The sequence below is a fragment of the Pagrus pagrus genome (assembly GCF_965226575.1).
Source record: "Pagrus pagrus genome assembly, chromosome: 5".
NCBI classification, from domain to species: domain Eukaryota; kingdom Metazoa; phylum Chordata; class Actinopteri; order Spariformes; family Sparidae; genus Pagrus; species Pagrus pagrus.
In genome coordinates this window covers 14,728,479-14,754,491 of record NC_140189.1, presented here as the reverse complement: position 1 = coordinate 14,754,491, position 26,013 = coordinate 14,728,479, and the positions used below count along the sequence as shown (strand labels likewise).

Here is a 26,013-nt window from a genome sequence, read left to right as displayed (position 1 = left end):
TTTTCTTGTTGATTTTACTGATTTTCACAGTATTTTGAAAGACAGGAAATTATCCAGAAAATTACAAAAATATACTGTGAATGTACATACTGTGTATTGTAAAATAACATGAACAATCTGTAAGTGTGAATAACCATTAAATTTAAATTTTTAAAAAACTTGTAAATGTTACATTGACGTTTAATACTATAATTACATGTATTAAATTGATACAAAGTTTTGACCATTAACAGAACAAGTTATGATTCTGTAGTTACATTTACAACTATTGTGCAGTTACATACAACTATTTGTTAATTGACAGAAACAATACAGATATCACAACAAAAACTTAATGTGTTTTTATGTATTGCACAACTAGTTAGCAACTTTTCTGTGAAGACACCATTTGACTGTGATGTATAAGACAACTCACTTTTCCGATCATGTATTGTTCTGACCATGTTTGTCATGTTTGCTGTTTTGTGTTCCAAAATGAAAACATTTAATTTGTTTTAGTGTTTGTAGTATTTGGTATGTATGTGTATCTTTAGAACATCATGTCATATTTTTAATTGTCATTTTAAAAAAAAAAAAATTACAGTGTCTATTTGTGTATATTTTCCCCCCAAAAAACATTGCAATTACAAGATTTATAGGTACAAATATGAAATATTACAATTCTTTCAAAACCATTCTAGTTTCCTGGACTTTCCTGGACACCCTGATGGATAGAACTGGAAACAAACAGCTGATAGATTACAACTTGCACGTGTTAGGGAGCATGTTTCCTTCATTGCTATAAAATGAAGCTCTGTCATCCTTACTGACTCATCCTGACACTTACCTTCAATCACTGTCAGGGTAATTTGAGGCACCTGCTGGGACATGGATTTCTCTTGCGCCCCTTCTTTGTTGATTGCAGCTTCCCTACCAGTCTAGTTAGAATGAGTTGACTTGTGAGTGAGCTGGTTGTGAATGAGCTGAAATGTTTGCTGTTGGTAAGTGGTAAATAAGGTGCTGGACATGTGTTATTGATTTGTTTATATTGAATGTGTGGCAATACAGCATAGTCTCAGTACAACTGCTGTTTTTCTGGTGTATATTTTACAACAATATATTTTGCTATATGTGGTGTAGCATGAGGTTGTTCTCCAAAGTTCTGGTATTTTGGGGATGCTAGAGATCCTGGGTAATGTCCTTTCTCTGTATATTGTGGATATACCTTAAAAAGAATACTTTATGAAATCTTTCAACTTATAAATCTGTTGATTCCCGTTACTACAGATTTATATTGTTCTTTCTATTCATTCTCATTTTTCAATCAAATTGTTTATCGTTGAGTGCCTGCGTTTCTGTCTCTAGCCAGTTCATAAGACTTACAACGGTATCTTCAGTCTTATCTATTGTTATTTCCTGTGGTGAAGTTTCATCCTCATCTGTACACACACCCCTAGTTGACACAATTGACCTTGCTGCTAAGAAAATCTCCTCTACACTGCCGCAGAAATGAGAGTAAAAGAGAGGAGACAAACCACCACCACCAATCAGTTTGAATAAAAAAGTCTGCAACACTACAGAGGGCGATTGTATGACACATATCCCGTCCCTTTTGCCTTAGCCAAGTGTCTGCTTTATCACAGCCATACCAGGATACATATCAGCCAATCGTGTTGTTGCACTGACATAAGTGCACAGTTGAGACTCACAATAGTTTAATTCAATTCAATGTGGCTGATGATGGACTTTGATTATACATTGAAGAGGAGGATATCACACGAATGTACTAGGATTTCCAAGAAAGGTGATATTATTCAAACATTACATGTTAAACTTGCATTTGTTCTGAATGAGCTGATGGTGTCACGGTACTCTGGATTGAGCCATCAAATAAGTTGGTGTTGTGCAACTGTGCATATGTGTATGACCTGTGGGGCAAGTGTTTTTAAACCTTATTTGGAGACAAAGTCATCACATTTTTTAAGCATTTCTTAAAATCAGATTTGACTGGTCATTCTGTACATGCAGGTTTGAAAGTACGTGGAAGTGGATGTAAGGCTCTCTCCCCATTTATTTAGATTAGGGCCTGGTTTTGTTAGCCTGAAAATAACTGGCGGCGGGCTTTCCTGAGATGGCTGCCGAGTGGCAAGGACTTTTACTGTGGCCCATTGGAACAAAACACACGTCTTTACATATTTTAAGACAAACCAATAACCTCATCTATGGATTTGATTAAGAGCTATGGATAAATGATATACACTGTTATCAAAGACAAGATCAAGATATTTCATTATCAACTCCATCTGGCTCAAATAGCAGAACATAACATCAGATTGTTAAGTAAAAAAGAATCTCTCTCTAAGCTGTGTGAATTAATCTCAGTTTATCTGCTCTGTTGTGTTTTTGTCTCATTTCACCAATTTTAAAAAAGGATAATAATTGGGGAAGCCAGCCACCCTTTTACTGATTCAATAAAAATGAGTCCACCGACTCAGTATAATAAAGCTGCTAATAAACGCATAAACACAGCGTTTTGAACCTGTTCAATTGTCTCATCCTCTCTGGCGCCTTCGATGGCCTTGTGTTCATCCATCCCTCCACAGAGCTTTGAAATGGCCTCCTGGAGGCAACACACCCGCTCGTCCCAACTTAAGAATACACACAAATGCACTCGCACACACAGAAATTGCAATTATGTGTAGTCCTCCTTTTGTGTGTGTGTATGTGTGTGTGTGAGTGTACACGTAATTTCAGTTCAAGGCTGCCATCACAGCAGGCACCAATCTGTGTGAGCAGTCAAGCAGCAAATCCATCAACTGTTCCGCAGGCAACACACACACACACACACACACAGTGACAGATACTGTATGAACGCAGTCTCTGCCCTGTTTTTCTTCTTCTATCATTACTCATCTCTTCTCTTTGTCTCTCCCTCCCTCTCTCTTTCAATTTCAATTGAATTTTCACCTCAGTTTGCTCTATTAGCATCGCAGTTGAAACAATATTGGCAAAGCATTGCGTTAAACTCCTTGTATACATGTTTGTGTGTGTGCATGTGTGCATGTTTGTATGTGTATTTTAGTCTTCCCTTTGCAGACCCTCCTCCACACAGCCATGTGTTTGGAAAACATATTATAGCAGCTTCAGAAACTGTTCTGAACTATATCAGAAAGCCAGTTAGATTCAGATTTTCCTCAACAATGCAAGTAGCCACAGAGGATAGCAACATCTTGTCTGTCTGAGTTTTCATTTCGGTGTTCATTGCCGGTGCAGGCTGGTAAATCAGCATCACAATCAAACAAGTAATATAATCAGAGATGCGATTCACAGTCAGTAAGTTATTGCTCATTACATTCAGCTCTCTCTCTGAGCAGCAGAATTTTAAAATCTTTCATCCACAATATTTCTAAATATCCCGGGGAAATTATTGACGAGGCCAAGCACATGAAGACAAAAAATGGCAGAATATCACTGCAGGCAGGGCAAGGAAATATAACAGAAGTTGGCCATAAGAGAAGGATCTAGCACTTTAAGCACTGATGGTATATCCAATTAACAGTGTGAGAAATATTGCTTTAAAGAAATGTAGTTTTAAAGCAGACCAGTATCTCAGCCTGTCAGTGGCAAAAACAAACACTTTTAGTGGACGTAACTTTGTAGGTTGGAGTTGCCTCAAAGGATTACATTGCAGCCATTGCAGAGGTGATCTACTGAAACAATTCCAAAACGTTTGGTAAGTATGAATCCTTTACGCACCAAAACATGCAAATATAGAGCCCAAGTTTAAAAATACAGGAATTCTCCTTTCACAACAACTTGTATTTTCCATTGTAACAGGATGCTAATTCTCTTTCTCAGAGTGATTGCTATGGCATATGATTCATCCATGAAGATCTATGTTGGCAACTTACAGAGTGAATACTACAAACTCTGTTATTATTGCTCAGTCCACTTAGCAAACGCTTTTAGAGCTTTGAAAGTGCTGCCAGTGCGTAAGTTATTACAATACTTGCAAATACCAAAACTCCCCATTGATGTTCTTGTCACTGGTGATGGGGCTGTTATAAAAGTATAATATCTTTTCTACTGGACTCATTTTATGTTAAAATCACTGAGATACGAGGATTGTCAAACATTGTTTCGGTTTTTATGGTGAACAGTCTGTTGGATTGCAGAAAGACTGAGGTAGAGATGCCAGACAGATGGCCATAAGAGACATTTCCTGGACTTATGTCCCTGTAGGTTTTTCATGTCCCTCAGTGCCTTTAAAGAGGCTTTTGATGTATAACTAAAGAGAACCAAGAGCCCTGTGAGTCAGCAGCTCCCTGTTGTAGCAGAGACTTGTTACTGTTCGTGATTCATATCCAAGAGAACGTACTGACCAGACTGTGGCACAACTAAAGTATGCAACATTTTTATTCATCTCTTAAATTGACTGAGCTTTTTGGACAAACAGTTGGAGCCAAAATGCTTATCAGGTTTGTGTTGCTGTTGAGAACAGCAGCAGTCAGAGCGTTTCTATCCATCTGTTTTTACATGCATTTCGAATTAGCACTATGGCAACGGTAGCACATGCAGATGCAACAGATGGTAGCTCCTTTTAATTTCACTACATAATTGTGTTTTTAACTGTTATTTTTTCTGCTTTATTGCTGCAACACGTATTGCCTATGACAGAAATACATTCATCAGCATTGGAGAAGAAAGCGCAGGTTTTGGATTCGGAGTAGTGGCCTCTGAGATGACATGGTATCCAACCTGACCGTCCGGACTGCCCCAGGGCAGAAGAGAGTCAGGATAAAAGAAAGCAAAATGCAACTAAATGAAATGGAAAGACTTAAATAAACCATACATAACAATATGGTCGACTACTGAATCCTGTATTTAATTGATTTTTTCATTCGCCCCCCTCAGGGTTCCTTAAACCCCGAGAGTTTAAAAATCTAGCAATAATACAGGAGACATGACCTCGGTGTCTTAAGCGGTAGCTACAGCTCGGTACATCAACATCCGAGCGTTTCCATATTATTTATTACTGGAGAATAAAAATGATCTGAAATTCTCCTCAACTGAATCCACGTTAATTGGGAGAGGACGTGCAGCCAGTCGATGATTCACAGATACAGTTCAACTGCTACACAAAATAACACCATTTGGTGGATACTTTTCATCCAAAGCACCTTATTGTTTGATGAGTGCCTGCATTTTAACTCTGGGAAACAAATCACTTCCCCTGGTGGGCTAGCCCACTTTGTCGATCAGACATTTGGCAAGAAATCAAGGTGTCTGCTCTGTAGAAGTGTGCTGCTCTCACTTGTCATTAGAGCTGCAAAAGCTGGATAAGAAAGGATTTCTCTGATCGCTGAGCTTTGTCCTGTATGAGCCTGTGAGCCTGGAGCAGTTAGTAGAATGAGTGATATAAGTCTGGTCTTGGTGTATTCGCTGTCTTATTATTGGATGTTTACAACATTAGATGCCTCTTTAACTCGATGAGCGGAACTCTCCAATGTGCTGTACATGCTAGACAAAATCAGGCAAGGCACATTTAATACATTTGATGGTTCTCTTTTTATGCCATTTCATATCATCCTTTCATTTGCCAAAAAATAAAAATTGACTGGAAGCGTGAAAAGAACCCGTATTTCCCACACTGATATGTTTTTGTTTAAATAGCGCTGTGTGAAGTTAAACGAAAGCGTGAGTGTCTTTTCCTCTCAATGGGATTTTCAGTTGAGTGCTCTCTAGCCTATTTTATTCTGGCAACATAAACAGTATGTGCTGGAGGAACAAGATGAAAGGAGATGAGTGTGTGAGTGAAAGCATTACATCTGGCTCGCTTTCCTCCTTTTTTTTCCTCTTCTCAGGAATCAGCCATCAGCCGTCGAAAATAATTTAATGCCGGAGTCGGTGCCAAATTAAAATGCAGCGCCAGCTGGTGCAGACTGACAGACTGGCTCTTTACTGGACATTTTAGATGCATTTCTGTGAAGTTTGGTTGAAGTTAAGACATATAAACTTCATCCAGGAGTGAGTCTATTTCTATTTATTATTACTATATAAAATATATTGTCCTTGTAATCAGTTATTGGGCTATTATACTGTAGTTCTTTGTCCACAAAGCAAAGTTTCACACATTTGTTAAAAAGGTATTTTTGTATCTTTCATCTAGCTCACATTTCCTTATCAGCCACATATTGTTGGCATGCTTTGTGTCCTCATTCAAGCATTCAAAATTTCTGTTTATCTGCATGTAAAAACATAAAAAACAAAGGAAAACACAAACATTATATTAACAATATATCAAAAACAATTTCCTCTTCACTGTTTCATACAGCTGCCTTCCTGTCTTGTCTACATCTTACACATCAATGCAGGTCTTTTGCTTATTTGGGACGCACAGCCTTCACTCTCTATTTTCTGTGTGTACGCCTGTGTCAATGTTGCATAAGTAACACAGATAAGACTTACAAAATAGCCTTTGTCAGATCTTCAGGCTCCGGTGGAGGCTTTGGTGTCTGTCTGTTTATTTGTGTGATAAAATCACAAGCACAACAGGGGAAATGAAAGCCTTACAGCCCTAACAAAGTGATCTGTTGGCTTGATACGTCCAGTGGGCCTCACAAGATCCACACGACGCCCACATACTTACGGGCTGCAACTGAGCTGGCATCAACACTCGGGGTACACGGTGACTTTCAAATCTGTTGGTATTCATGGTTGGTACCGTTGACAAGGTCGAGTCACTTTTAACAGCACACCTGAGAGAGTTACTGCTGTCTGAATGCAGGTCAGTTCACTTGTGTTATCAGTTAAAGGGGATAATGACCTGAAAGTAAAGTCACTCCTGTCATTCATTTCAATGAGGCAACTGGTATGATGCAGCAGGAGTGCCAAGGAGATAAAACATCACCTTCATTGGCCAATCAAATTTCTACTGTTCACCTCATAATCATCAAAACAGAGGATTCAATGATTGTCTCTGCCATAACTACCTATCTCAAAGCATTATAAACCACTGTGCAGTAATCTATCACTCAGGCTGGACTTCCCGGATCATATTTCATTCATCCGCTTTCAGTCTGAATGCCTGGTAATAACATTATGAGCTTCAAAAGACTGATTGATATGTGGTTCCATAACTCTGCTAACTAGCAAGTAGCAATTTAACAAAGCAACTGAGATTAATAATTAAATAAGATTACGAGTCAGCACAAATTTGAACCGAGTCAGCGTTCAGCTACATTTCCTGCTCCTTCCATTCTGCCCCATCTCATCAGTCCTCATTATGGTCTACTTGAATTGAACTGAACTTAAGGAGATTACATTGAAATGAATTGAATTCAACTTTCTTGTCACTGTTCAAGTACACCTACATAGAAAACTGTTCAATACTATAAGGAGTTAAAAGTCCAGTCTGCATTTTCAGACAAATATATTATAGGCTAATCTTATTTAATTCAAGTTTTTGACTAAATAATGAAGAAAAAAATAAACAATGGTATGATACACTGGATGAAACATTCCTTTTTTCTTTTCAGAAACTTGAAAAATTGAGTGGGTATTAAAGCAACATTATGTAGAAATTGGCATTTTGTGTGATTTGGGGCCCCCCCACAGTTTCTGAGTGCAACACCACTGTTGTAAATACAAATCCCAGGTCTGTAACAGTTTGTCAGATGTAATGTAGGTGCTAACTACAAATAAAACTCATTACGTCATAATAATGTTATGTGTTGAAAACCCCTCTCACTGAGGTTACATAGAGCAGAAACAAGTGATAGAGACACCATTCACCCTGTAACAAGACACTGGCCCATCAAAATGGTTTTGAAGCTGTTTTAAGGTTAAAAAAAAAAAAGAAAAAAAAGTTTTTTAAATACATTCATTTAAATTGTAATACAAGGTTTTTTGCTTTTTCATGGTCAAAAGGGATGAGCTAAATCTTTAAAAAAATAAATCATTTAGATTTTCCATTTTGTTCAACAAAAACAAAAAAACACTACAAAACAGAAATGAAAAAAAGGCCTGTTTTTTCATATTCTGGGGCCAAATGTGGTAATTTACAAGACAAGAGCACCAGATGGAGGAATACTGTGCCAGACAGTGTTGTTTAGTCCAGGCTAAAATGTCTTTGGAATCCTACTCTTATATGATTTTAGACTGACTGATTTAAAACTGTTGGCTGTAAACCAATTTCACATGGTTGTAGTCGTGGTCGTCCTGAAGAAAAGAAAAACCCAGTCTTGCGGAAGTTATGAATGGTATACTGTAATTTGAGTCAAACTTTCTTTGTTTAGCCATTTCTAAAATCATATAAGATTCAGGTTCCAAGGACATTTAAGCCTGGGCTGAATCAACACTGTCTGCCACATGTGCAACCCTAGATATAAAGTTCTTGTTCATTCAGTCTCAGAATATGAAACAGGCCTTTTTTCATTTCTATTTCCAAGTGAACAGTAAATTTCACTCTTACCTTTTGACCATGAAAAAGAAAAATACCTTAATATCTCATCTCATCTCATCTCATTGTCTTGTCCGCTTTTCCTGTTCGGGTCGCGGGGTGTTGCCGCTTTATCCCCCCCTCTCGGGGGGTTGCGGGGCTACTGGGGCCTAATCCAGTACTCAAAGGGCGAAGGCCAGGGTACACCCCTGGATGAGTCGCCAGTTCATCGCAGGGCCCGCTGATGGCAGAGGCTGCCTCGCAAGGTGCCAACTGCACATCAGGAGCAATTTCGGGGTTCAGCATCTTGCTCAAGGATGCTTCGGCATGTAGCTCACCCTAATATCATTTTCTGAAAAGAGAACTGAACGGCCAAACATCAGACTGTCACTGTTATAACTCCTCTTCTTCTTTTGCAACAAACATGAAGTGAGAGCTGCTGCTAGCTCGTCACGACACTGACTCAATCTTCATCTCACAGGATGTGGTAGCAGGTCATGGCAGATTTTGCCTTCCACTTTGCTCCTCTCCTCAGACTTTAGCAGACTGTTTGGTCACCGGAGACAGGATGTCAGGACCATTTTCCCTGTTTAGTCTGATGCTTTGCATGTTCAGCCTTGACATGAGCAAATTTCTCATCTACCACCTGTATTTATTGATTGTGTCCTGAAGGCTCTTGCCTCGCTGGTGAACTCCTCAACCTGCACCAGTGATGGTGCAGGTTTTCTTTAGAAAATATCTCTTGAAGATCAAGATGGGTCTGATTTTAAATTCTTTAGAAATACATTAACAAGATGGTGAAAACCTGTGCTCCTACGCATGGCAGGATTGGATTATATATTAAGCTACCTTTAGCCAAAAATATAACAGTAACATAACCCAACAGGGACACTTGAAATAGGATTACACAAAAGGAAACTTTTTCTGCTTCAGTTTCTTTTGAGTAGCTTTATTATAACATACATACAAAGCTGTAGCTACAATTGTTGCTAAGTTCATGTCCTCTGTAATATTTTAGGTTTCAGGTTTCTTACAAATGGACCAACCAACTGACTAACCAACCAATCAACCAACCAACCAACCAACCAACCAACCAACCAACAAGCCAACCAACCAACCAACCAACCAACCAACCAGCCAACAAACCAACCAACCAACCAACCAACCAACCAACCAACCAACCAGCCAACAAACTAACCAACAAACCAACCAACCAACCAACCAACAAATCATCTGACCAACCAAACAGAAACAGGTAAAGACATAACATTCTTTAGTATTGTCTTCCAGAATTACATACAACCTTAATGTAGTCCATCATTTTTTGATTTTTGTAAAATTTTAAAGACTGTGGTCCAGAATGAATGAGTCAAGTTAAAAATGAATGAGGTGGGTGGGGTTGTGCTAGGGGGGAATTCGTGACCTTGGTTTATCTAAAATCTTGGCTGCAGCCCTGCATATATGAATGTTTAATTACACTCTCAGCGGTGTTGTTTGCTATGATCCCTGGTTAAAGTGTGAAAATATATTGATGGATGTGTAAAACATATTCATTCATACTGTACTGCCCCATTTTTCATACATGATTCCATAAAAGAAGCCGATATTAGCATCCTTTAATCATTATGTTTTCCTCATGTGCTCTTTTAAACCCTCCAGGGTCCATCTGTGTTACACTGTACGTCTCAGTTTGGGCCGTGTCACCATTAATTAACCAGCAGAAATTGAACATAAGGAGGACAATCAACAGACAATAGACAGTTACAGTTTCTGTCTCTCCTCTCAATCGCTGCTGCTGGAAAACTGAATTGATCAGCTTCTAAAAACAATGGAGCGGGTGGCTCGGAGCCAGAGAGGCCGTGGCTCAGATAAACTGCAGCCAGAAGAGACAAGATGTAACAGTGTAACAGAGTGTGAAGCAGCTGAAGCAGGAGGATCGGGCCCAAAAACAGGTAAATATGGGTTCTTAAGATGACGGAAGAACTGAGTGAGAATATGTAGAATCACAAGGGTATTACGGGAATGTGAAGTGAAGATGTGGAGGCCATCTGGGCTCAGTTCATCTGTCATCTTATCATCTGCCTTCAGCTCGCTGGTTCTGCCCTCCACTTGGCAGGGCTTCCCGCTGCACAGCTGGCTTTACAATCTCTCTCTGTCTCTCTCTCAATCACTCACACTCTCGTGTGTGAACACTCCAGCGTGTGTGTGCATGTGTTTAAATGCATACTCGCGTGTGTGCTTGTTTTATCCGACTCCGGGCTGCGTGTAAACCTGTGATATGTGGAGCATTTTGAGAGGATTTTTCATGTTACCCCATCGCGGTGTGCCAAATATATAAAGCTTATCTGACCCACTAACAAGATGCTGGTGCGTAATTGTGAGAGAGGTGGAGGAATACCATTCACACATCCATCATTATCACATTCATGATTATATTCCAACGTATGCATGTGTGTTATATGTACATAGTGTGTATGTTATTGCGCTAATTATTCAAAATCTCTCAAAGATTTAGGTAGGTAGGTTTAGCAAAAACTCTTATTTTGAAGGGTGCAGTTTAACACCCATGGAAGAGACTGAGACTGATTATTCAATGACACAAACCGGAGTCATTTTGATATCTCTGCATGTCATGAAGAGACAATTTGGACTCAAACACACCATTTACACCTAATTAAATGCGATCTATATCACGTTATCACGATAAGGAAAATGAATGATAATGCAAGCTTTGAATGCTTTGTGAACGTAATGTGATTGGATCATCATGACGTTGATACAGATATTTGTTTTTGCTAAGTAAAATATAGGTGGGTGTTCACATTTAGAGAGTGAGCAAGCCAGGAAGCTGAACACGGCTCTAGTTATGGATAAAACATCTATTATGTGCCACGAAAGTGCCAAAAGTTGCTTTTTAAAAATTAAAGTGATGTGGGTGGAAAGTAAATGACATACAGTAAGAAATTACTGTGTGTGACGCATCTGTGCAGCTGACCTGCTGTAGTATGTATTTTATCTAGTCACAGAGTTGCCTACACGAACATACTGCGACACACTTGGACAATCTGACTCAATATTTTTATATGACAAAAGGAATAACTTAATGTATTGCATATGCCGAATTTACAAGAGAAGACAAATAATTATGAATATGTTGCAGCCATAGTTACACAAGTATATAAAGTTTCCTCTAACTCAACAACCCACAAAACTTCATGTTTTGTATAGGGAGTCTGGGGCTGACTTGCAGCCACCTCAAAATCCTCACTGAGGACAGAGATCCCATCTGATTAAGGATAAAGCGATGTCTTAAACATACCAGGGGTAAACACAAAGACAAGATCTGACCGTGTTTTATCTTGATAATGTATCTTGATGGAGATCTCTTTTTAATACCAGGTGTAAATCAGGTTAAAATATAATTCTTTAATGCCGTTTTTAAAGGGGCCGTTCTACAGTGTTGCGAGTCTCTGTGAAGCAGAAATACAGTTTAACATAACAAGTGTTATGTTGATGATTTACAAAGTTTTCCGACAATATTATAATGGGATATATGTCTTTCATGTACTTTGAAACAAAAGCGAATATTCTATATTTTTAGGAAATATAGCAACTGTTTCATAATATGACTTATATGTGTTGCACTTATATGCACATATATGTGATACTAGGTGGATATATTTCTAATTTTACATTTTGACATTTTTAGAAAACTGTGTTGCACGGCTGGTGTGTACCTGCACCCACCTTTGGGGAGCATTTTGTGACTCCCTTCTTGGTGTTGCACAGGGCATTTATAATAGAAAGGCCCTCTGAATAAATAGTTTTCAATTGCAGGGAATTCATGCTGATGTAATTTCTGGTGCCTTGCAATAAAAAACTGAAAGACAGTCATGGGAAGTGTGGTTGTTATTCCGTACTGTACAACTTGAGGCAGAAATAGACTCACTACATGAATCCATTGTTCATCTGTGTAAGGTGTGTGTGCATGTGTTTCAGTCATTTCACCCCGGAAACCAATAGTCTTGCACACTGCACTGGGGATTATTGTGTAATTAGTCAAGTTGAACATACAATAACGAGATTGTACCCTAACATCAGACAAAGTCATAGAGTGCATGTATTATAGATGGTAACTTGTGTGTCATAAATTATGAATTTAGAATTATGTATAAAACTTTTGCACATTTTCAAAAGAACAGTTGCGGATGGTTTTTCAGCATCCGCGATGTCTGCACGAGTGTATTTGTGGTTGTGTGTGTGTACGTGTGTGTTTGCCTGGGGCAGTACTGTGGGGAAGGCTATAATAGGTTTCCGTTGCTACATATGTAGTGTAATGCTCCTTGGCAGCAGCAGGAGTGACGGTGTTTGAAGAAGTGCATCACATTTGAACTTGTGTCACACTTGATGCCCCTGACTGGCAGGGTGCATCCAAGGGCTTAACCAGCCTGTGTGTCTATCACGGCAACATGTTGGTATTTATTATTGATCATGACTGTGAACAAAGTTACATTACAGCAGAAGTACAATGCGATTTCTTGTTCTTTCCTGCAGTTAAATTTATTCTACGTATACATAACTGATTGTAAAGTAAACTTCTATTTGTCTCCGGTATCATATCTGGTATATGAAAGTGCTGCTCATATACTAAGAAGTGTGGACTTGAATTGGTCAACATTTTACCCAAGAGTCCTTGCTGTTTTACGTTTATCAACACCACCTGGTTAGAAGAAGAATGAGACAGTAAACGTAACCTTAAAGGTTGAGTCACACCAGCTTTAAACAGAAAAAAGTAAGTTAATTTTATGTTTCATCTTTTTAAACAGAGGAAGCTATCGTAGCTTAGCATCCGTGTTGCACAATTACAATTTATTTAGCCGTCGCTGTTGGAGTCTAAACTGATGCTTAAAAAAAAGGAATAGTCTGCAGTTACGACAAAGTCAATGGTAAAAATAAGCCAATTAAATACATAATGTGAACTGTCCTGTTAGCAACCAAGCTAGCAATTATGCTAAATGCCCATTAGTTAACTGAGAGTTGACAGTTAGCTTGGAGAGTTGTTGTGACAGGCTAGCGCTTGAATGTTTCTGACTGACTTGTTAGCAGTTAGCTACAGTAAACTGACCGTCACCAGGCTTGGAGAGACCAGGGGTTAAGGTGTGTTATGTTATTTTTTTAACAAACTGAAGTGTCTTTGGACTTTGTGTTCATTCACCTACAAAACCCCTGTGTACTGATGCTACGAACATTAGTTTTAGCTTGCTAGCAACATATGCAGCAACCATGTGAGTGTGAGTTGAGTGTGCTGGGTCTATTGTGCTAACCGTCTTCACCAGAAGAGTCCGTATGAATGCTCCCCCCTCGTGGTATTCACAACCTGGTAAATGTAGATTTTCTGAAAGCTCCAAGTTCACAAGTTGTGATGTGTTTGCTGACATTTTCAGAAGTGCCCGAGGCCATGGAAGTACATTTTCGTTTTTTACTTCAAGTCAATTTATTGTAATTTTTGTTGTATAGTTTTTCTCCATCAGAGAGAAAAGGATGATTTTACATTACATTACACACTTGGTAGCTTGCTAAATTGCAGCGATGAAATGTATATTTACTGTACTTAAGTGCAATTTTGCAGTACTTTACAGTACTTTCTGTTGCTTTACTTCAATTCCAATACATCTTGGAGGAAATGTTGTACATACTCTAGTTACTTTACAGACTGCATCAGTGTCAAAGCGGCACATTTCTAAATGACTGTACTTTATCTGTGATCAAATTTAAATAAAAACAAAACACTGATCAGAAAAATGCTGAATACTGGATAATGTTATGCCTAAACAAACTAAGTAAACAAACTTTGTTTTCATGACTGAATAAACTGATAAACTTGTTTGTATTTGGCGGACCCTGCCACCTACACAGTTCAAACAGTGTTCTGGGGACCTTATTTTCCTCCGAGAACAGCTTGTTTATTCAGTGATGGAAAAAATAAATATTTCTGAGTTTGTATTATTACCTCATTAATATTGTAAATATTAAAATTCTGAGTTTGAATTCATCTCCAGAAACTACATTGACTCGACTATTACTACTATCACATTTACTCCTGACTAAAACTAGCTTTTTCTTCTATTCCAAAAACATTCTGCAAAGTTTTGCTGTTGATGTTCAGAGCTCAGGACACACTGACTTGACTGAACTTGTACCAGTCTGGTCTTTATTAGTGATCATGAACGTCAGCACAGTAATCTCTGTTGAGTTATACTATATCATCTTCTAAATGAACCATGTTCGACTGAAATTTCCGGTGCTAATTCCAGTGACAGATACGCAGTGTCTATAAATGGATTCTTCGTCAACATCCACTGTATTCAATATAATTCACAGCACCACTGATTAAAATAACATCAATCATAAAACTATAATGATACTACTCCCACTATGATTACCAACTCCACTCTTACTCCTTCTATAACTAATTCTATTGTACTAAAATAATTAGAGTAAGAAGACAAATCTACATGACTCCAAGCAGTTTTACTCACCAGAGTGTATATGATAAAAGATACACGCGGATATAATGAAGAAAAAACAGAGCAGCAGATCGCACAGAGATTTAAAGATTATTGAGCAGAAACATAAAAATGATAGGGTTGAATATACACTATGGTGGTGGGATGGATGGGGTGGGTGGTTGCATGTGTGTGTGTGTGGCAGCAGAATAACGATTGGTATGTGGGTGAGGTTGTCAAAGCGAGGATTTAAAAAAAAAAAAACGTGTGTGTCTGTATGTATGGTGTGAGGCGTGTGGGTGAGAGAGAGTGTGTGTGTGTGTGAAAACGTGTGTGTGTGTGTTGCTCCATGGGGGATATAGCCAGTGGATCGCTCGCAGCATCTTTAGTCCCAGCGTCCCCGCGGACATGTGTATGTGTGTGTGCGGTGTTGAGTAGATTGGGCTGCAGAGTGAATGGGCTCATTAGCGGTAGCAGAGTAACACATGGCCTGGGGCACACACAGACACACAGCACACACTCTCTCTCTCTCTCTCTCTCTCTCTCACAGACACACACACACACACACACACACACACACACACACACACACACACAGTCACACTCCAGACTTGCATACTAATGTCTTCAGACTGTGAACACAACGAGCCTCATTTATAAAAGATTCTTATATTCTTATGCGCCAGTCTGGGCTTTACAACACAATCCAAGCAAAAAGATGAACTTGTGAAAAATTGATCTCGGTGCCAAAATCAGCTGTTTACATGAATTCTCACCAACGTTCTGTGATGTTACAAATGCAGCTAACATTTTTTCTAATGATTAATTAGGTGACATGTTCCCCCAAGATGTTACAGGAAGACAATAATGTAGCACAATGTGTAGCCCACACACAATGTGGAAAATGGAAATAGACATGACAGAATTCACAAAGACAAGAACGGTTATTATAAACAGTCTCACATCTACATTCCAGCTCGTTAGATTTATTTTCAACTAAATTATCCATAAATTAGATGATGAAGAGTCGATGTATTAGCTTAAATGAGATTCTTGTGTCAGTATAAACAATAATATGGAATAATGTGGACTCCAAACATGTATTGGCATCAAAGAATATGATTTCTGGGTAATGAAGTTAAGACATTGCAACCAATAAGATAAAAGTAGCTCTTACAACATGCACTACAACAGCTCAAGCTCTCTTGATGATCTGAAATATCTTCTACTCTGTCACTAACCCCCAAGGTGTGTTCAATATTTTACATTCACCATCAAATCAAGTCTAGATTGCCAGTTTTAATTTTAAATTCCACAATAAAATACCCTCAGACTGCCATAGATGTGACTCTTTGGCTGTCTTTATAGCCTTTGCTGTGAAAGGAGCGGCCATGAATTTAGTTCTGTGTTAACCCTGACTTAGACCTGCTGAACTGAAGTACTGTCAGAAGTACTCAGATAGTTGACTTAAAGCATCTCAAATCAATCATTTTCAATATACAGAACATTTTAGTGTCTTACAACTTATTGTTTTGGTCCACAGCTTTACCAAACTGGGTTCATTCTCAATGCTCTCATCAACCCCTTCAGCAAAAAGAAGCAGGTATTTTTTATGTATGTTTTTTATAGCAGGCAAGCTTTGAGAAACCAACTGTACACTACCTGCTCTACAGCAAACAGACCAGGAAGACAAGTGGAGCATTTAGCTATCAAGCCAGATATTTCAATGGGTTGGAGGAGACCAAAAACAGAGCTAAAGGGAGAGTGGATATTGTACTTCAGGTGGACAGAAACAGAAACTCCAAATGAATAAATAAATATTGCTCTGTATCTGCCTGATGTGTAAACAGGAAACAAGTTGCTTTATTAAGTTTACAATGTACCAATATGCCAGTGTTGTGTTTATAGCTTGATTTTGCTGACCCTATGTGGGCAAAGATCAAAAAATGCAACTGTAAGTAAAAGTAGTGATGCTACATTGTAACAACACTAAATAACAAGTAATATTCCTGCATTTAAATTTTATTTAAAGGAGACATATTGTGCAAATTTTCTGGTTCATAATTTGATTTTGGGTTACTGCTAGAGTAGGTTTACAATCTTTAATGTTAAAAAATGTGTTTTCTTATGCCTTCCAGTGCTGCAGCTCTGTATTCCCCCATTACACTGTTATATTATTTAAATGTCATTATAGATGCATTAATATCTAATATCAAATTTAAATGTTGTAACCCATGGAGGTGGATCTTATGTATTTAACACACAGTTGGACTGTTTAATCTAAAACAATGCATCATATTTTAGAAGTGTGACATGCTTTGTTTATCGTAATCCAATCTGCAAGAATATCAGCCAAATAACTACAACAACTATACATTTAAGTCCTTTTTTCTCTGAACTGTAGTAGAATAGAAGCAGAAATTAGCACAAAAATATTAATACTTAAGTACTGTACAATGTTTTATCTCAAAGCAATGTTAAAGAAAAGGGTTCCACACACAAGCAAGTTTATTAAAAATCTAATACTGCAGCCAGAGTTAAGCTTTTTATTTCAACAGCACGCCACCTTGATACTCCCCCGTATGTTCACCACATGCTCTCTGTTTTGGATGAACGTCAAATGTTACATTTGTGTGAAGCTATAATGAGACTAAAATTAGTAAAAAGAAGTCTAAGGCAACCTTACGTAGTGACCTTGTCTCATTATACAGCATATGTACATTTACACTATTTATAAAGACACACAGGATTTTATATTGCTTCCTTTGAACCATAATCCCGTGTGAGCACGCAGGAGCATGTGGAAAGATTTATGCCCTAACAAACTAATAGTGAGTGTAGAAGACATCTGCTGCCTAATTTCTGGTGGTACAGAGTCGAGTGTGTGAGTGCAGGCTGGTGACTGGGGTTATCAAGTGGGCACCTGCCATCACAGATGCTTCAGTGAATTAGAGCCACTACACCTCCAGAAAGCTTAATAGTGGTTGTTTCTGCAGTAACCTTCAAACATTACTAATCCCAGACAGAATCTTTGATCCACACTCAGACTCTTCAACAGCATCCATTAGCCTGAGCCTCTCCATCTTACAGATCATAGGTTGATAATTAGTAAAAAATTGTAGATCTGTGCACACACACTGAAGGTTATGTGTCTCTGGACGTTCCAGTGACATCTCTGACCTTAACAGTTCCTCCAATAACAACAACAGAAAAAAGGCCAGAGACTCATCCAACACACTGACCATGGCTGCCTCAAAATGTATGCTTTCAGAGCAGAGAGCATTTATTTACAGCGTGTTGTTTGGTTGATGTTGAAAGGAACATACTGCATTGACTTTCTATTGTCTGCCAAAGACATACTGACCAGCAGACTATATAGAAGGATGATGCTTGAGTTTGACTATACCTAAATTGCATTTCTCTCACATTTAACAAGTTGTTATATACCACAGTTTAGCACAAAAATATGTCATTGAGATAAATCAGCCATTATGTTACGATGCAGAATGTGGCTATTTGTCTTACCTTATGGCCGTGCCTCTGGCCTTGGGCTTGTCAGACACCTGTCAATACACATACACAGAAACCATCAGTTACAGCATGTTCATATATTCAGGTTGAATTTTCAGCACAGTTTTACTATTTATGTAACCGAACGCAGAAGTCAGTAATTAAAGGAGGCAGGACAAACTTTACAGAAGTACAGGATTTAACTAGTAGGTTTTCCCATAGAATCAAAGATTGTAATACAATGAATGTGTCTGTGATATAAGAGCGTACGACACCAACATGATGATGAGTGTCAGTGTTTGTGTTTCTTGTCTGGCTGATCATGTTCATCAGGAGCAAATGTGAGGCTGCTTGTTAAATATCTGACAGACAGTGAAGATTAAGTAATGTAACAAAAAATATGCTTGAATCAAGCCTCTAATAGTTTTATTAAATGTATTATTGGTAACTTATGTCAGTTGACAATATCAACTGATTGATGATTAATGACTATATTCAGTGGTTCAATAGAAATCATAAAGAAAATATTTAAAAAATTGCTAAATGCTATTACTACAATTAAAAAATTTGTAAATTCAGTTGTGCAAATAGGATCTGTCTTTGTAGCAGCAGCAAAAACAAAAAGAGAAAAACATTTTTTTCTGTGTCAAGGTGAGTTATTGAAGTTGTTAAGCTTATTAAAAAATTGGATATTAAAAAGAAATGTGAGATTTTGTGAAATAAGTTGTGATTGTTAAAAAAAAAGGCAATTATATACAGTCATAATAAAATTATGTTTTGTTCCAGTATGTTTGGTATTTTGGGGTTCTTGGTCCTCAGAAATGACACCACTGACAGGAACAGCAACATAAAACATTATTTTATAGCCTTTTCTGAACAAAGTACTTCACAGAGAATAAAAACCACAAAATAAATAGAACTAATCAATACAACTTGAAGACACTATCCAGCGTTTGCCTTTCACCCATTTAAACCTCGACTCCTCAGACCTTCACTTTTTTTCCTCTCTCCTCTTAGAGAACCACGCCGAGGCTTTCTTGTCATTAAAGCGAGAAAAAAACCCTTTTTTTTCTCTTTATCTTCTCTTCTTTTATCCCTTGTTTCCTCCCTGCCCTCTCCCTTCACCCCGGCCTCTGTTCACTCATTTATTTCTATTCATACTTCCCCTCCTTTCAGTAAAAGAATGGGGTGATTAGGTTTGTCAGTGAAGCCTTTCTTCCCTCCCTTTCTCCCCTCTCATCTTCTTCTCCTCCCTCTGTCAACCCCGAGTCAATTTTGTACATGACTACATCAATTATGAGAACAAAACAAAAACAGTAAACTCAATTTCTGAGAATATCAGCCGTTAATTCATCTTCAAGCACTGAAACCCGACAATTAAAATGAATTACTGGAACAGAATCAGGACCTTTTCTCGCCTCTGGCTTGTTGTCTTTCTCTCTCTCTCTCCAGGAATAAGGTGATTAACTGGACCAGTGAAGTTTCTGATAGATCGATGTGTAGCTGCGGGCTACAACAACAAACCTCCTCAGATCTTTGGCTTTGGGAGACTTGCAGGGCTTGTGGAGAGGATCTACGTGTGAATATATTTAGCTAGCTGGTGGCTTTACTTGGATTTAAATAAAGAACAATCCAACCAGTATTTATTCACACAATCTCCTCGGTTTCAACACGGCTGGAAGTATTGTTCCTGACATAGAGGACAAGCTGTTTTACCCAAAGCAAGACAATTCAGACCTTAAAGCTTTAGACATAATGCGCTCTGTATATGTTTTATGTTTATCCGTAAAACCCCACATCTCCCTTCTTTCTCAAGACATCACAGTGTTGCACATCAGGCCTGGCTGGATGCAGTTTTAACAAGGCTTTAAACACCCCCGCACCATCTTGAACAGTAACTGAACAATGAATTCTTCGCTTGTCCATACAATGTCGCTTTACTTCACGTGAGAGACTTTATAAAGCATTTCTAACACCTGAACAGTGGGTTAAAAAATCCTCAATTTCTGATGCAACTCTTGCGCAGAGCTTGCACACTGGAAATATAGCAGCTACTGGATTTAGTGCAAAACAAAGAAGCTCCACATCCCGACTTTTAGCATCTTTCCATCAGCTGCCAGTTCGATTTAACACAGCTAGTTCACTCAAGACCTTTGTATTCTCATCGGCACCTGACTGTGTACAGAAATAATATTAGTCTTTAGAATTGAAGGCGAATCTTTAATCTTTCAGAGCCAAATTACATATTCATGCACGATTAGATACACGATCACTCATCCCTGACTTTCTCCTCAGCTATGTGACACATGTTTCACCAGTCGTGTGCGGTAGCTCGCGGACAAAATGAACAAATGTTTTCCTTTCTCACCTGTCAACCAAGATATGAGATTTCTCTATTTACTCAGCTGCCTTTATGCCCATGTTGTCACTTTCACCCCTTCCAGTCACTTTTAAATCTTACTGATCGATGCCTCTCTATACCTTGCACACGCTTGTTTGCTCGAGTTTGCTCTGACCATCTGTTACAAGTTATCTCTGTTTCAAGGTCACTCAGTAGCCTCTGCACTTTGCTTTCATTTTGAGATACACTGCTGCACCTCTGCAGAAGACTGTGTAAACTACAGCCAGTTAATCTGAGCTCATGCAAATGGACACAGACTGAGCTGAATTCTGAGACGCAAGCCTGACATTAACATGTGCAACTGCTTTAAAAGTCCCGTATTATATTTATTTCTCTCAGCTTTGTATTTTGAATCTAGGTGTCAGTCACAAAATGTTTACATCCTTTAATGTTCAAAAACACATTATTTTTCTCATACTGTCCAGTGCTGCAGCACGCTTCTGTCACTTTAAGACGCCCCTCCCAAAAAGCCCAGTCTACTCTGATTGGTCAGCTCTCACAGGCCTGAGCAGGAACAGCCCATCATGATTTTACATCATCCTGCTGGCTGTAATGGGGGCGTGGCTAAGTGCAGTGACTGTATAGTTGTGACATCACGACCTTACAGAAGTCCTGACGGCTCGTGTGAAGGCACAGTTTCTGAATGCAGACTGTGCACATTTCTACAGCTTACTATACAGTAGCTGCCGTTAGCTTGTAAGCTCATTTAACTAGCAGCTAGCTGTTAGTGTTGTTCACTGTTGGACTATCACCTCTCGAGCTACAATTTGGCTAGCTGGTTAGCATGCTAACTTCAATAAATATCCCTGCAACACAAGACATATACATCTTTGACATGATGCAAAATAGTTATATCTTCACATTCTGTTGATAATTTAAGTCAATTTTTAAAAATGTTTTTTAACTAACATTCTTGCATTTAACACCTTTAAGCGGATACTTCTGCAGTATTTATATACCACCTAGAACTACCTTATAGTCAAAATATACGAGAAAACTCACTTTCTACAATCCAATCCAGTCCAATCCTATCCAAATGTATTTATAAAGCATATCTAAGACAACAATTGGCAAAAGTGCTGAACAGTCAGAAACAGCAAAAAGCAACACAATAAAACACAAAGATCATAAAAACAAGAAAGGCAACCCTCATACTGAATCAAAAGCCAAGGAATAAAAATGTGTTTTGAGACAAGATTTAAAAACAGGCAGTGTAGAGGGCAGCTTAACATGTAGAGGCAACTTGTTCCAGAGTTTAGGGTCGGCAACTGCAAAGATGCGATCTCCCCATAATATGGGATTTAACTGATTTTCATTTGTGTTTTGTTCTATTTTTAACTTGTTTGTAACTCGACATCATTGCAGCCTCAATGGTACGAGTTTAAATAAAGTTTTGAATGAAATACCTTAACGGTAATGAAATACAATGATGAGACTTCCCGGCATAAACAGGTGATTATACAGACAATAAAACAAACTCACTACAGCAAAAACAATAAGATTATTCTGCCAAAAAACTCAGATTTGAGCTTCTTTAATCAAAGATGTGTTTCATGCAGTGTTTTGACTCTCGCCCTGGTGTCCTCTACAAACATCCACGTACACTTCACTTTTTTCCTTATTTATATAACATTTTTGCCACTGTGCATTTAAACCATCCTAAACTGTGATTTGAGGTCACTCTTTAACTATATGCTTTAGATGCTTAGTTGAAGGTTGCCATTGAAACTGGTGAAAAGTCGGACTCGCTCACTTTATGGACATTTTTTCCAGCAGATGCAGATTCCACATGTTTAAATGCACCCTGCACAGTCCTGTTTACACTGTTTCTCAACAAAAACACACAGTGTACATTCTGAAGGCTGACAAACGTGCTGAATATATTTCCTGCTTCATAAAACACTGGACTCAACAACTCTTGTATTTCATTTTTTATATTTTGGTCCTGGATTGTTAATATCTATGCTAAGCAAGCAATCTTTTTCATCTTCAATACTTTTTCCTGCATTACCACTAGGAAAGTGTATTGCTCAGTCCACAGGCTCTATCAATGATAAAAGAGTATTCATATCTTTTACATAAAAAGCCATAAAAAACATAGATGTTAAATAAATAGTGGGGTGAAAATAAAAAGTAATATAGAATGGAAATATTGAACCTGTACTATAGTTAACCACCACTTTATACACGTATAAACAAAACGAGAACCCATGCATGAAAACATTGCTCCATAGAGCTACTAGTGGTCGAAACCTCCACAGTATACTGTTAAAGGTCCAGTCTGTAGGATTTAGTGGTTGCAAATTGCAACAAACAGAATACCCCTTGTCTCATTGTCCCCTATATTGGATGCTAAAAACACAAAGAAATATATTCTAATTTAACGAATACACAATGATTCTCAGTTTTAGGTGATTATGCACTAATGAAAACATTATTATAAATATTATATTCCATTTCTACCACTAATTCCTACACAATGAACTGTATTTTGTGATCCTAAATAAAGAACACAGATATTATACCAGGGTCTTAAGTGGTGGAGCCATACTGTCACAGGGAATTATTACATTTTTATGAAATATAATATCACGCTTATTGAGTGTCAGGGAAAATGAGCAGTGGCACTAATCACACAGCAAATGCCACGTATTTAAAGAAGTGCTTCAATACTGGAAAGATGGGCCTTTAAATCTGGGCCATAAAACTGGGCTGTTGATGAAGGTTCTCAGTCATCCAGGTCATGGTAAATCTAAGTGCTGTATCGAAGGGAACTGGACGTTTTTCAGTTTCTTGAAGTCGTCTCACCTCTCATCCAAGAGGATTGCTCAGTTCTAACTAACTGGAGGGAAGTTGCAGGATTTAAACCCTCGTTTAAAAATCGTTAGGGCCACTTGTGGGTTGTTGACCCAACTGGCCTTCATGTGGGTTGTTAGCTTAACAAACATGTTTATGCAGTAGAACAGAAATATTTTTAAATCTAGTGCTCCATAACCAGAGGAAACTGAGAAAAAAACTACCAAACTTGTAGTGATACAACGCTGGTTGAAAATCGACAAAGTTTTTGTTATCAAGGGATTGAGGCTACTGTTCAAACTGTCAACTAGTAACTACTTAATGATAAGGACATGTGATACTTAAGGATCTGTCTAATTCAGCTCAGAGGTTAATTGATTGGTTGATCACATCTGCTTTAAAATAAGATAAGATAAGATAAGATAAGATAAGATAAATGTACCTTTTTTTGATGCCCCGTAGGAGGAATTCAATTTGGCACAGTGGCAAACAGGAACAACAGTATGAAAACAATACAAAACAGTACAAAAGTAGCAGCACAAGGTGGGAGTGGACAAAGGAAAACAAAAGAATAGAAATGCTACTGTATATACACGAGATGGATCTGTGATCATTTCCTGAGACATACATACAGTGTGTACACTTACACAGGCTGTTTGTATATACATACATGTGCAATATCTGTCGTTAACTATAAGTGATGCATGAAATTAGTCTTAAGTGGGTTGGGAGGTACTAGGTACAACACTAGGTGTTGTGCAGTCTGATGGCTGATGGTCTGACTTAAAACTTAAACTAAACTTCAAAAGTTAAAAACAGTATATATATAAAAAAAGAGTCAAACTAGGATAGTGGAGGGGGGAGCTTCTGTGTCGTGCTGCACACTCTGTTGTGGCGCTGTTAAGGTCGACATTGACCAGATGGACTAATCAGTGGCTGTGATTGGATGTGGTTACTGATCACCTCTGCTGATGGGTTACCTGGAGCAAAACCTGCACGCTATCATGTTTATATTATGTTTATTTCAATGACTTCATCCAGAGATTTGTCTCAAAGCTACACAGCTCAAACTGATCTCCTTTGACAATTTCTCAAGTTCAATGTCATATAACAGTATGAATACATCACATGTCTGGAAACACCTCAGAGAACCTGTCTAAATATTTCTGCATCTAGCTGACTGTGAAACAGTGTTCGGACATGACTTTGGTCCCCAGTGTGCTGGACACTTTCACCGGCTGCAGCTGTATTTTTATATAAAGACAGAGCTTTTTAAGCTTGACTTTGCTCTGACCGAGGTGATCTGTCATCACAAGCTCGGGGAGAGAAAAGAGAGAAATGCAGGCAGATAGAGAGACAAAGGAAAGTCCTGCAGCGGTAATTGGGTTGCTGTTTTTCTGTCAGTTTCTAAAGTCATTAGGAACATCTCTCTCTTTCCTGCTATCTCTTGTTTCCTCTCCTCTTTCCCCTCTCTCCTCCATCCCTCCTTCCCCTGCTCTTTCTTTCAATTCCCTCCTCTCCTCCGTCTCTTTGCTCGGTGCCAAAAACATATTCATCATACTCCTCTGCTGCCCTCACAGCGCTGTGCCACAGAATACTAATGGCAGTGTGTGTCTGTGTGTGTTAGAAGACTGTCAGCATGTGTTTTTATTTATGTGTTTGCTGGCGCAAATGCTTCAGAGTATAAATCGGCATGGGTCCACTGTATGTGCGTGTATATGTGGACTGATGCATGTGTGTAATACGTGCACGTCTGTTTATTTGATATTGTGTGTGTGTGTGTGTGTGTGTGTGTGTGTGTGTGTGTGTGTTTCACTTCAGGCTATAAAAGCTTGATAATACACCATGCACTCATTTGCTATAAGCCTGTTAACAGCATGCACAGAAAAATGCCACTGAATTCATCTCAGCCTCTCTCTCTCTCTCTTCGTCGCTCTCATTCTTCCTCTTTGTCTCTCGCTCTGCCTTCTTGTTTTCTTTTCCGTCCTTCCCTCTTTATCTTCGCCTCGTCTGCATTGTTATCAGCCTGTCTCGTCTGTCTTTGTCTTCCTCTCTGTCCCGCTAACTTATTCACTTTCAGTTCCTTTCATTCTTTCTGTCGTTCTCTCTCGCTTTCCTCCTCTGTTTATTTTGATCACTCTCCGTGTCTGTCTTGCACAGTCATCCAGAGAGAGAGAGAGATTCACGACAAGAAAAAAATACAGAGAGAGAACGTGTGGTGGAGACTTTAAAAGAATAGTTCAACATTTTGGGAAACAGTAAAATACGTTTCCACAAGTTCTAATCCCATGTCCCTGTGAGAATTGTTCAGTTATCTGCTGGCATATACCGAACACTTCCTGTAAAACATTAAAGTGTTGTTTGATGACTCACCCTGGTCA

General features: G+C 38.5%; 1 protein-coding gene across 2 annotated transcripts in view; it reads right to left on the bottom strand.

Moving 5' to 3' along the window:
• aff2 (AF4/FMR2 family, member 2) overlaps window positions 1-26,013 on the bottom strand; it is a 173,382-nt gene that overhangs the window by 33,640 nt on the left and 113,729 nt on the right. For both annotated transcript variants that reach the window (XM_084353930.1, XM_084353931.1), the window contains exon 10: window positions 18,451-18,488. In XM_084353930.1, coding sequence (XP_084210056.1) covers window positions 18,451-18,488 — 38 coding nt within the window. The remainder of the gene's footprint in view (window positions 1-18,450; window positions 18,489-26,013) is intronic.